Source organism: Hyperoodon ampullatus (genome assembly GCF_949752795.1).
Source record: "Hyperoodon ampullatus genome assembly, chromosome: 14".
NCBI classification, from domain to species: Eukaryota; Metazoa; Chordata; class Mammalia; order Artiodactyla; family Ziphiidae; genus Hyperoodon; species Hyperoodon ampullatus.
Genome location: NC_136927.1, coordinates 21,735,362 through 21,747,168, shown reverse-complemented (window position 1 = coordinate 21,747,168; position 11,807 = coordinate 21,735,362). Strand labels below are relative to the sequence as shown.

Here is an 11,807-nt window from a genome sequence, read left to right as displayed (position 1 = left end):
CGCGGAGGCTCCAGCTTAACGGTATTTGGAGGTCAGCACGGTGCTCACACTGGCCAAGAACTTGTCCAGGGAGGCATGGACCGAGGGCGTGAAGTCGCCGGGGAGGTGGACAGCCAGGGTCACCAGCAGGCAGTGGCCCAGGAGCTGCAGAGAGAGGGGGTGTCAGGGGCCGCGGGGTTGGGGGGCGCTGCTGTGCTCCATCCACCTCTGGAACCCCTCTGCACTCTCTGCCTTGCTAGCTCAGATCTCTCCAGGTCCGGCCCATGAGCTCACCTTGAAGTTGACCGGGTCCACACGCAGCTTGTGGGCGTGCAGGTCGCTCAGATCAGACAAGGCATCGGGCAGGGTGTCCATGTGGCCCACGGCTTTGGTCAGCGCGTCGGCCACCTTCTTGCCGTGGCCCTTGATCTGGGCGGAGCCGTGTCCCAGGTCGAAGTGGGAGAAGTAGGTCTTAGTGCTTGGGAAGTTCATGAACATCCTGAGTGGAGAAGAGGTGGGAGATCCGGACTTAGGCCGGTTGGCCCAGGACCAGGACGCGACGGGGCGACCGGCCCCAGTCCCAGCCGGGCAGGTGGGCTGCTCACCTCTCCAGGGCCTCTGCGCCAAATTCTGCAGCATGGTTACCAACCTTACCCCAGACGGCCTTGACGTTGGTCTTGTCGGCAGGAGACAGCACCATGGTGGGTTCTCTCTGAGTCTGGGTCGGGACCAGAAGCGTGCAGGGCTGGGATTGCGCGAGCCTTTATGCCTGGGGCGCGAGGGGCACGCCCGATCGCGCCGCGCTCATTGGCTGGCGCGGGGCCGGGATGCGCCTATGGACCTGGACAGCAGGGGGCGCGCGGCGCAATGTCTGCGTCTGGCTGGGCGGTGGGTGCTTCGCTCCCAGTTTGTGGAGGCACCTGGAGACTCTGGCCAGGGTGTTCTCCCTCCTACCGGCTGCTTCCCGCCCGCTGCGTCCACCTTCCCCGGAAGTGCTATCCTGGTCCCAGCTGGCGGGGGCCGGTTTGTGGAGCGGGGTAGATGCCCGCTCTTCCACCCTTTAGAATCCCCGAGAGATGGAAGAAGGGAGTAGGTCAGCCCGTCCCACCCACCCTGGACCTAGGCTTGGCACACGCTAGGCATTTTAAATTTGGGCAGAATCAGTGAATGAATGGGCGATTCAGTGCGTCTAGTTCAGGCCAGAGAGGGATGCACACAAGACGTGTGCACATTGCTCACATGTCCTCGACAAATCTCTCCTGGAATCACTCCGGCTGGGGGGCTCCGGGTTCAAGTTTCTTCTTCCAGGGTGGTAGTTGCTGCACCCCAGCCTTTTTGCGGGGGAGGCGAGCCGCGGGGCATGCGGGATCTTAGTCCCTCGACCAGGGATCGAATCCGTGCATCCTGCACTGGCAGTGCGGCGTCTTAACCACTGAACCGCCAGGGAAGTCCCCACCCCGACCCTTTTCAGGCAAGATTTGAGGAACATTTCTCAGCTGATGTCTTACATTCACAATATGGGAAGACCTCCCACAAAGATATAAGGAAAAGGCAGATGACTTATGAGAACAGTTGACAGTGGATTTTAACAGGAAATTAATGGAAATATCAAAATGACCAACAAATATATGAAGTGAGACAGAGCTGAATGAAGTGGCCAGAAGACAGGTAGAGGAGACACAGTTCAGTGAGAAGAGCAGGTTGAAGAAAGAAATGCCTAAGGTAGAATGGTATTTTTGACCAAAAAAATAAAAGTACAGTTGTAGATGTAACTGTGTCCCCTCAGCGCAGGATAGGAGCCAGTGGGGTCAGCGCCAAACTGTGAGCCTTGGCTCATTCTGCGGGGGTTAGGTGGACAGGACAGAGGGATTCTCTCCCTCCTTTGAATCACACAAAAAGGGTGTGCGCGTGTGTGTGAAAAAAAACATGGGTGGATTTTAACTTAATTCTTCAGTGTTTTTCTGTATTGAAATGAAAGCGAATTGGGCTGTGGGGCAGAGGAAGAGCGTGTGGTGGAGAGGGGGAAGCCACTCCCCAGCTGTTCGAAGAGGTCCTTGTCCAGAAAGAAAGTGGTGAGCAGGGGCCCCACCACCCTCCCCAAACTTTTATCCAGCGCTGGGTGTTGCCCTGAAGATGGGGGCTGGGCTGGAAGTGCTGATAAGGTCCCTAAGGGCTACAGGGTGGGTGGGGTGTGCAGGGTTCCAGCGTGGAGTCCAGGGCACTGGCGCGTGGGACGGGGGCCTTTGTGAAGGTTGCTCACAGCACCAAGGCAGAACTGCCGGGAGACCCCAGGAGCCTGGGGCTAGAGGTTGGGGGTGGGGTGCGTGACGAGCTGGGATCACAGGGCTGGGTGTACAGTCAGCTATTCAGCGATGCAGTCTCTGGGACTGCAGGGACAAGGGATAGAGGAACTCTGCTCAAGGCTGCAGACAGCTCAAGGCCCCTCTTCTTCCCTGACTTCCCGCCTCCCTCCACCACCACTGCAGGGAGTTACTGTGACCCAGGAAGGGTGCCTGGGCCTTCGACCCCTCTTCCAACTCACCTTCCCTCTGGTAGGAAGGAAGTGGAAACTCAGGGAGGTTGTCCACCTCCTACATTTGCACCAGGAAAAGCCTATTTGTGTGGTTTGTTTGTTTGGATCTAACTATCTTTAAGGGGAAGCAGAGAAACTGCAAAACAGGGTGACCATTTTAGGACTCCCCACCTCGGGGAGAGCCCTAGCAAGTCAGAGCTTGGTTCAGCAGATTCTGGGAGGCCTCAGCCTTAGCTCCCATCCCTCCTCCGCCCTCCCATTTCTCCCTGCTGGGCACCACCCCAACCCCGGCACGGTTTGTGGACACAGAGAACCGAGGCTACAGAGGCTGCAGCCCACTCAGACTTTATTCAAAGATCGGGAAGTGAGGGTGCCCAGAGCACCAGAGGGCCCCAGGCCAGGGTAGGGATCGCGGAGGCTCCAGCTTAACGGTATTTGGAGGTCAGCACGGTGCTCACACTGGCCAAGAACTTGTCCAGGGAGGCATGGACCGGGGGCGTGAAGTCGCCGGGGAGGTGGACAGCCAGGGTCACCAGCAGGCAGTGGCCCAGGAGCTGCGGAGAGAGGGTGTGTCAGGGGCCGCGGGGTTGGGGGGCGCTGCTGTGCTCCATCCACCTCTGGAACCCCACCGCACTCTCTGCCTTGCTAGCTCAGATCTCTCCAGGTCCGGCCCACGAGCTCACCTTGAAGTTGACCGGGTCCACACGCAGCTTGTGGGCGTGCAGGTCGCTCAGATCAGACAAGGCATCGGGCAGGGTGTCCATGTGGCCCACGGCTTTGGTCAGCGCGTCGGCCACCTTCTTGCCGTGGCCCTTGATCTGGGCGGAGCCGTGTCCCAGGTCGAAGTGGGAGAAGTAGGTCTTAGTGCTTGGGAAGTTCATGAACATCCTGAGTGGAGAAGAGGTGGGAGATCCGGACTTAGGCCGGTTGGCCCAGGACCAGGATGCGACGGGGCGACCGGCCCCAGTCCCAGCCGGGCAGGTGGGCTGCTCACCTCTCCAGGGCCTCTGCGCCATATTCTGCAGCATGGCCGCCAATCTTACCCCAGATGGCCTTGACGTTGGTCTTGTCGGCGGGAGACAGCACCATGGTGGGTTCTCTCTGAGTCTGGGTCGGGACCAGAAGCGTGCAGGGCTGGGATTGCGCGAGCCTTTATGCCTGGGGCGCGAGGGGCACGCCCGATCGCGCCGCGCTCATTGGCTGGCGCGGGGCCGGGATGCGCCTATGGACCTGGACAGCAGGGGGCGCGCGGCGCAATGTCTGCGTCTGGCTGGGCGGTGGGTGCTTCGCTCCCAGTTTGTGGAGGCACCTGGAGACTCTGGCCAGGGTGTTCTCCCTCCTACCGGCTGCTTCCCGCCCGCTGCGTCCACCTTCCCCGGAAGTGCTATCCTGGTCCCAGCTGGCGGGGGCCGGTTTGTGGAGCGGGGTAGATGCCCGCTCTTCCACCCTTTAGAATCCCCGAGAGATGGAAGAAGGGAGTAGGTCAGCCCGTCCCACCCACCCTGGACCTAGGCTTGGCACACGCTAGGCATTTTAAATTTGGGCAGAATCAGTGAATGAATGGGCGATTCAGTGCGTCTAGTTCAGGCCAGAGAGGGATGCACACAAGACGTGTGCACATTGCTCACATGTCCTCGACAAATCTCTCCTGGAATCACTCCGGCTGGGGGGCTCCGGGTTCAAGTTTCTTCTTCCAGGGTGGTAGTTGCTGCACCCCAGCCTTTTTGCGGGGGAGGCGAGCCGCGGGGCATGCGGGATCTTAGTCCCTCGACCAGGGATCGAATCCGTGCATCCTGCACTGGCAGTGCGGCGTCTTAACCACTGAACCGCCAGGGAAGTCCCCACCCCGACCCTTTTCAGGCAAGATTTGAGGAACATTTCTCAGCTGATGTCTAACGTTCACAATATGGGAAGACCTCCCACAAAGATATAAGGAAAAGACAGATTTCTTATGAGAAGAGTTGACAGTGGATTTTAACAGGAAATTAATGGAAATATCAAAATGACCAACAAATATATGAAGTGAGACAGAGCTGAATGAAGTGGCCAGAAGACAGGTAGAGGAGACACAGTTCAGTGAGAAGAGCAGGTTGAAGAAAGAAATGCCTCAGGTAGAATGGTATTTTTGACCAGAAAAAAAAAAGTACAGTTGTAGATGTAACTGTGTCCCCTCAGCGCAGGTAGGATCCAGTGGGGTCAGTGCCAAACTGTGAGCCTTGGCTCATTCTGCGGGGGTTAGGTGGACAGGACAGAGGGATTCTCTCCCTCCTTTGAATCACACAAAAAGGGTGTGCGCGTGTGTGTGAAAAAAAACATGGGTGGATTTTAACTTAATTCTTCAGTGTTTTTCTATATTGAAATGAAAGCGAATTGGGCTGTGGGGCAGAGGAAGAGCGTGTGGTGGAGAGGGGGAAGCCACTCCCCAGCTGTTCGAAGAGGTCCTTGTCCAGAAAGAAAGTGGTGAGCAGGGGCCCCACCACCCTCCCCAAACTTTTATCCAGCGCTGGGTGTTGCCCTGAAGATGGGGGCTGGGCTGGAAGTGCTGATAAGGTCCCTAAGGGCTACAGGGTGGGTGGGGTGTGCAGGGTTCCAGCGTGGAGTCCAGGGCACTGGCGCGTGGGACGGGGGCCTTTGTGAAGGTTGCTCACAGCACCAAGGCAGAACTGCCGGGAGACCCCAGGAGCCTGGGGCTAGAGGTTGGGGGTGGGGTGCGTGACGAGCTGGGATCACAGGGCTGGGTGTACAGTCAGCTATTCAGCGATGCAGTCTCTGGGACTGCAGGGACAAGGGATAGAGGAACTCTGCTCAAGGCTGCAGACAGCTCAAGGCCCCTCTTCTTCCCTGACTTCCCGCCTCCCTCCACCACCACTGCAGGGAGTTACTGTGACCCAGGAAGGGTGCCTGGGCCTTCGACCCCTCTTCCAACTCACCTTCCCTCTGGTAGGAAGGAAGTGGAAACTCAGGGAGGTTGTCCACCTCCTACATTTGCACCAGGAAAAGCCTATTTGTGTGGTTTGTTTGTTTGGATCTAACTTCTTTAAGGGGAAGCAGAGAAACTGCAAAACAGGGTGACCATTTTAGGACTCCCCACCTCGGGGAGAGCCCTAGCAAGTCAGAGCTTGGTTCAGCAGGTTCTGGGAGGCCTCAGCCTTAGCTCCCATCCCTCCTCCGCCCTCCCATTTCTCCCTGCTGGGCACCACCCCGACCCCGGCACGGTTTGTGGACACAGAGAACCGAGGCTACAGAGGCTGCAGCCCACTCAGACTTTATTCAAAGATCGGGAAGTGAGGGTGCCCAGAGCGCCAGAGGGCCCCAGGCCAGGGTAGGGATCGCGGAGGCTCCAGCTTAACGGTATTTGGAGGTCAGCACGGTGCTCACACTGGCCAAGAACTTGTCCAGGGAGGCATGGACCGGGGGCGTGAAGTCGCCGGGGAGGTGGACAGCCAGGGTCACCAGCAGGCAGTGGCCCAGGAGCTGCAGAGAGAGGGGGTGTCAGGGGCCGCGGGGTTGGGGGTCGCCGCCGTGCTCCACCTCTGGAACCCCACCGCACTCTCTGCCTTGCTAGCTCAGATCTCTCCAGGTCCGGCCCACGAGCTCACCTTGAAGTTGACCGGGTCCACACGCAGCTTGTGGGCGTGCAGGTCGCTCAGATCAGACAGGGCATCGGGCAGGGTGTCCATGTGGCCCACGGCTTTGGTCAGCGCGTCGGCCACCTTCTTGCCGTGGCTCTTGATCTGGGCGGAGCCGTGTCCCAGGTCGAAGTGGGAGAAGTAGGTCTTGGTGCTTGGGAAGTTCATGAACATCCTGAGTGGAGAAGAGGTGGGAGATCCGGACTTAGGCCGGTTGGCCCAGGACCAGGATGCGACGGGGCGACCGGCCCCAGTCCCACCGGGCAGGTGGGCTGCTCACCTCTCCAGGGCCTCTGCGCCATATTCTGCAGCATGGCCGCCAATCTTACCCCAGATGGCCTTGACGTTGGTCTTGTCGGCGGGAGACAGCACCATGGTGGGTTCTCTCTGAGTCTGGGTCGGGACCAGAAGCGTGCAGGGCTGGGATTGCGCGAGCCTTTATACCTGGGGCGCGAGGGGCACGCCCGATCGCGCCGCGCTCATTGGCTGGCGCGGGGCCGGGATGCGCCTATGGACCTGGACAGCAGGGGGCGCGCGGCGCAATGTCTGCGTCTGGCTGGGCGGTGGGTGCTTCGCTCCCAGTTTGTGGAGGCACCTGGAGACTCTGGCCAGGGTGTTCTCCCTCCTACCGGCTGCTTCCCGCCCGCTGCGTCCACCTTCCCCGGAAGTGCTATCCTGGTCCCAACCGGCCGGGGCCGGTTTGTGGAGCGGGGTAGATGCCCGCCCTTCCACCCTTTAGAATCCCCGAGAGATGGAAGAAGGGAGTAGGTCAGCCCGTCCCACCCACCCTGGACCTAGGCTTGGCACACGCTAGGCATTTTAAATTTGGGCAGAATCAGTGAATGAATGGGCGATTCAGTGCGTCTAGTTCAGGCCAGAGAGGGATGCACACAAGACGTGTGCACATTGCTCACATGTCCTCGACAAATCTCTCCTGGAATCACTCCGGCTGGGGGGCTCCGGGTTCAAGTTTCTTCTTCCAGGGTGGTAGTTGCTGCACCCCAGCCTTTTTGCGGGGGAGGCGAGCCGCGGGGCATGCGGGATCTTAGTCCCTCGACCAGGGATCGAATCCGTGCATCCTGCACTGGCAGTGCGGCGTCTTAACCACTGAACCGCCAGGGAAGTCCCCACCCCGACCCTTTTCAGGCAAGATTTGAGGAACATTTCTCAGCTGATGTCTTACATTCACAATATGGGAAGACCTCCCACAAAGATATAAGGAAAAGGCAGATGACTTATGAGAACAGTTGACAGTGGATTTTAACAGGAAATTAATGGAAATATCAAAATGACCAACAAATATATGAAGTGAGACAGAGCTGAATGAAGTGGCCAGAAGACAGGTAGAGGAGACACAGTTCAGTGAGAAGAGCAGGTTGAAGAAAGAAATGCCTAAGGTAGAATGGTATTTTTGACCAAAAAAATAAAAGTACAGTTGTAGATGTAACTGTGTCCCCTCAGCGCAGGATAGGAGCCAGTGGGGTCAGTGCCAAACTGTGAGCCTTGGCTCATTCTGCGGGGGTTAGGTGGACAGGACAGAGGGATTCTCTCCCTCCTTTGAATCACACAAAAAGGGTGTGCGCGTGTGTGTGAAAAAAAACATGGGTGGATTTTAACTTAATTCTTCAGTGTTTTTCTATATTGAAATGAAAGCGAATTGGGCTGTGGGGCAGAGGAAGAGCGTGTGGTGGAGAGGGGGAAGCCACTCCCCAGCTGTTCGAAGAGGTCCTTGTCCAGAAAGAAAGTGGTGAGCAGGGGCCCCACCACCCTCCCCAAACTTTTATCCAGCGCTGGGTGTTGCCCTGAAGATGGGGGCTGGGCTGGAAGTGCTGATAAGGTCCCTAAGGGCTACAGGGTGGGTGGGGTGTGCAGGGTTCCAGCGTGGAGTCCAGGGCACTGGCGCGTGGGACGGGGGCCTTTGTGAAGGTTGCTCACAGCACCAAGGCAGAACTGCCGGGAGACCCCAGGAGCCTGGGGCTAGAGGTTGGGGGTGGGGTGCGTGACGAGCTGGGATCTGCCATTTGTGTGGTTTGTTTGTTTGGATCTAACTATCTTTAAGGGGAAGCAGAGAAACTGCAAAACAGGGTGACCATTTTAGGACTCCCCACCTCGGGGAGAGCCCTAGCAAGTCAGAGCTTGGTTCAGCAGATTCTGGGAGGCCTCAGCCTTAGCTCCCATTCCTCCTCCGCCCTCCCATTTCTCCCTGCTGGGCACCACCCCGACCCCGGCACGGTTTGTGGACACAGAGAACCGAGGCTACAGAGGCTGCAGCCCACTCAGACTTTATTCAAAGATCGGGAAGTGAGGGTGCCCAGCCCAGGCCAGGGTAGGGATCGCGGAGGCTCCAGCTTAACGGTATTTGGAGGTCAGCACGGTGCTCACACTGGCCAAGAACTTGTCCAGGGAGGCATGGACCGGGGGCGTGAAGTCGCCGGGGAGGTGGACAGCCAGGGTCACCAGCAGGCAGTGGCCCAGGAGCTGCGGAGAGAGGGTGTGTCAGGGGCCGCGGGGTTGGGGGGCGCTGCTGTGCTCCATCCACCTCTGGAACCCCACCGCACTCTCTGCCTTGCTAGCTCAGATCTCTCCAGGTCCGGCCCACGAGCTCACCTTGAAGTTGACCGGGTCCACACGCAGCTTGTGGGCGTGCAGGTCGCTCAGATCAGACAAGGCATCGGGCAGGGTGTCCATGTGGCCCACGGCTTTGGTCAGCGCGTCGGCCACCTTCTTGCCGTGGCCCTTGATCTGGGCGGAGCCGTGTCCCAGGTCGAAGTGGGAGAAGTAGGTCTTGGTGCTTGGGAAGTTCATGAACATCCTGAGTGGAGAAGAGGTGGGAGATCCGGACTTAGGCCGGTTGGCCCAGGACCAGGATGCGACGGGGCGACCGGCCCCAGTCCCACCGGGCAGGTGGGCTGCTCACCTCTCTAGGGCCTCTGCGCCATATTCTGCAGCATGGCCGCCAATCTTACCCCAGATGGCCTTGACGTTGGTCTTGTCGGCGGGAGACAGCACCATGGTGGGTTCTCTTTGAGTCTGGGTCAGGACCAGAAACATGCAGGGCTGGGATTGCGCGAGCCTTTATGCCTGGGGCACGAGGGGCACGCCCGATCGCGCCGTGCTCATTGGCTGGCACGGGGCCAGGAGGTGCCAGCCTGGAAAGCTGGGTCTCGAGAGGGTGCGGGAGTCCCAAGCGGGCCCCACCCAGTCCTGCCTACAGCTGCCTAGATCCAGCTCTCTAGGGCCCACTCTTTTCCTGCTCCTATGGGTCTGGGAGGTCACACACGTTTCCGAGCCACCCAAACCCCCTGGCACCCGAGTTTGTCCCCAGCTGTGGTAGCCTCGAGGTGTCTATTTGCCAGTCTTGGAGAGGAGCACAATCTTTTCCGAAGTGATACAAGCTGCTTTCCACTAAACTTTTCCCCAGGATGAAGAGCTGTAAACTGCCTATGTAAATAATGTGGGTGCAGGATGTAACAGGGGGGAAGTCCTTTAAGCATCGTACCCACAATGGTGGGCAGGCCCTGGCGCAGTGCGGGTTAGCAGGTGTTGTCGTGGACCGCGGGGGCATTCCACTCAGCCAGGGTCAGGGCTTAGCATCCAGCAGCCCCTCCCCACCCCCTGTTTTGGACTTGGTCACCCACTTCCCAGCCCTGCACAGATGTGAGATTGTCAGCCAGGGAACCATTCTCATTCAGAGTTTGGAGAGCTGCCAGGGTTAGGCTCCTGCATTCGCAAAGGCTCTAAATGGAGCAATAAGATCCCTGCACCAGTGCTGCAGAGGGAAGAGAGATTGACAGGGCACGTGTGTGTGTGTGTGTGTGTGTGTGTGTGTGTGTGTAAGGTGGGGCGCCATGGCCCAGGGACCCCAGAGACTGAGCGGGGCGGCTGGAGCTGGGGTGGGGTTTGGGTGGCCGTGGGCCTGCCAGACACCCACCCTGCATTAGGATCTTCTAAATTATTTCAAAGACCCAGCGAGGTTGGGGATTTTCCATCAGATGCATTAGGCTCAGCTCGCTTAGGGACAAGCCTAGTATCGCACCTCATGTTGACGTGACACAGGTTGTGGCCGTAGAGGTCTTCCTTCCTACCCCCACTCCCTGCCCCAGGAGATTCAGAGGAAGGGACTAACTTGGACCAGGGCAAGGCAACTACAGAGTGAGCGCTGGAAGTAGGGGAGAAGATGGGAGAGAACAGAGATGAGGGTCCGTGGAGCCCTGGGCCACGAAGTCTGTTTGACCTCAGGCCAGAAACTTGCCCCCTAGGCCTCGGTGCGTCGCCTGTCTGTTAAAGAGGCGAAGATTAAGGCTTGCAGTTCCCGGAGCGAGGTAGGGACGGAGATGAATGAGTGTGTGAATGAGGACGTGCTTTGCGAATGGTATGGCACTGCACGGGTGCCAGATGCGAGGTGAAGCTGAAGACCCTTCCCCCATCCGAGCACGCGCTCGGCCCCACCACATTCCCCTGCCCCGGGAGGGCAACTGTTCTGTACAAGCCTCTGGGTGAACACACCCGGCCTGGACCCCCAGACTGTCAGACCGGGAACTGTCCTCATTCAGGGTTTGTTGAGTGCCCAAGGTCCCGTTCCTGTGCCCCTGGTTCCATTGTCAGCAAAGGTTGGGGATCCTGCCCTAAGATTCCGCGAGGCTCCCCTCAGGACCCGGAGCTTCTCTGCCCGGCAACTGTGACGTCAGTCCGCCTGCTCCCCAAAGACCACACCTACGCGGGGTCCAGGCTTTTGAGGCTTGTTTATTGACATGAGCAGACCTAGACCCGGGGCACAGAACTCAGCGGTACTTCTCTGTCAGCACTACCGACAGGGCCGTCAGGAACTTATCCCACACCGCCTGCATCTCCACCGTGAACTCGCCCTGCAGGTGGGAGGCCAGCACCACCTGGAAACACTGGATCAGCAGCTGCGGGAGAAAAGGCCGGTAAGAGCTCTGTCCTCGCCAATTCCTTGCCGAATGCCTCCTCACCTCGCTGCACGCGCGAACCCTGCTACGTCCCGGGGTGGCTCACTGGGAAGTTGGTGGGGTCCACGCGCAGCACATGTGCGTGCAGGTCGGCAAGCGGGCTCAGGGCCGCGCGCAGGTTGTCCATGTGCCGGACGGCCACTCCCACCGCCTCGAGCACGCGTTGTCCGTGGCTCAGCAGCTGCACCTCGTCAGGGCGGTCGCCCAGGTGCTTAAAGTAGGTCTTGGTGCTGGGGTACACCGTGAAGAGCCTGCGGGAGCAAGGGTGAGGAGGGAGGGCGGTCTCTCCAGCGTCTGCGCCGCCCAGACCCCGCGAAACCCCGGTCAGGCCCGCCCCCCTCCCGACTCAGGCCCAACACCCCAGTCTCCGCCTCGCTGCAATTCTGGAGACCCAGCCCCAACCCACCTGAGCAGAAGCTCCGCCCCGAAGGGCGCCTCGTGGCCGGCGATCAGGTCCCAGACCTGTGCTACGTGGGCGCGCTCTTGGGCGCTGAGCATGGCGTTGGTTGGCGTGGCGTGCTCTGGGTGGCGCGCCCGCAGTCCCGGCCTCCTTATAGCGGCCCTGCCCCCCGGCGCCCTGCCCGCCCTTATCTTCAGGAGCGCGGCGGGAACCTGGGGACCCTGGTTACCAACCCAGGTCCCTGTCACCGCAGAGGAACTGAATCACGCCGTGTGTGTGCCTTGGCTGCAGACTTT

General features: G+C 59.3%; 5 protein-coding genes across 5 annotated transcripts; all 5 read right to left on the bottom strand.

Moving 5' to 3' along the window:
- Window positions 1-15: 15 nt before the first annotated feature.
- Window positions 16-679, bottom strand: LOC307063497 (hemoglobin subunit alpha; the record flags this gene model as incomplete). The annotated part of the gene is made up of 3 exons (XM_079719680.1): window positions 16-144; window positions 274-478; window positions 585-679. The coding sequence occupies 3 exons, from the start codon at window positions 677-679 to the stop codon at window positions 16-18; spliced, it is 429 nt and encodes a 142-aa protein (XP_079575806.1).
- Window positions 680-2,875: 2,196 nt separating this feature from the next.
- Window positions 2,876-3,607, bottom strand: LOC307063385 (hemoglobin subunit alpha-like). The gene is made up of 3 exons (XM_079719494.1): window positions 3,507-3,607; window positions 3,196-3,400; window positions 2,876-3,066 (listed from the first exon to the last, which is right to left on the bottom strand). Exons 1-3 carry the CDS (start codon window positions 3,599-3,601, stop codon window positions 2,938-2,940), a joined length of 429 nt encoding a protein of 142 aa, XP_079575620.1. The 5' UTR covers window positions 3,602-3,607; the 3' UTR covers window positions 2,876-2,937.
- Window positions 3,608-5,796: 2,189 nt separating this feature from the next.
- On the bottom strand, window positions 5,797-6,527 carry LOC307063302 (hemoglobin subunit alpha-like). Its single transcript, XM_079719354.1, has 3 exons — window positions 6,422-6,527; window positions 6,112-6,316; window positions 5,797-5,986 (listed from the first exon to the last, which is right to left on the bottom strand). The coding sequence occupies exons 1-3, from the start codon at window positions 6,514-6,516 to the stop codon at window positions 5,858-5,860; spliced, it is 429 nt and encodes a 142-aa protein (XP_079575480.1). The 5' UTR covers window positions 6,517-6,527; the 3' UTR covers window positions 5,797-5,857.
- A 1,921-nt stretch (window positions 6,528-8,448) lies between these two features.
- On the bottom strand, window positions 8,449-9,153 carry LOC307063650 (hemoglobin subunit alpha-like; the record flags this gene model as incomplete). Its single annotated transcript, XM_079719879.1, has 3 exons — window positions 8,449-8,619; window positions 8,749-8,953; window positions 9,059-9,153. 3 exons carry the CDS (start codon window positions 9,151-9,153, stop codon window positions 8,491-8,493), a joined length of 429 nt encoding a protein of 142 aa, XP_079576005.1. The 3' UTR covers window positions 8,449-8,490.
- Window positions 9,154-10,874: 1,721 nt separating this feature from the next.
- HBM (hemoglobin subunit mu) lies at window positions 10,875-11,609 on the bottom strand (the record flags this gene model as incomplete). Its single annotated transcript, XM_079719880.1, has 3 exons — window positions 10,875-11,051; window positions 11,158-11,362; window positions 11,518-11,609. The coding sequence occupies 3 exons, from the start codon at window positions 11,607-11,609 to the stop codon at window positions 10,923-10,925; spliced, it is 426 nt and encodes a 141-aa protein (XP_079576006.1). The 3' UTR covers window positions 10,875-10,922.
- Window positions 11,610-11,807: the final 198 nt, after the last annotated feature.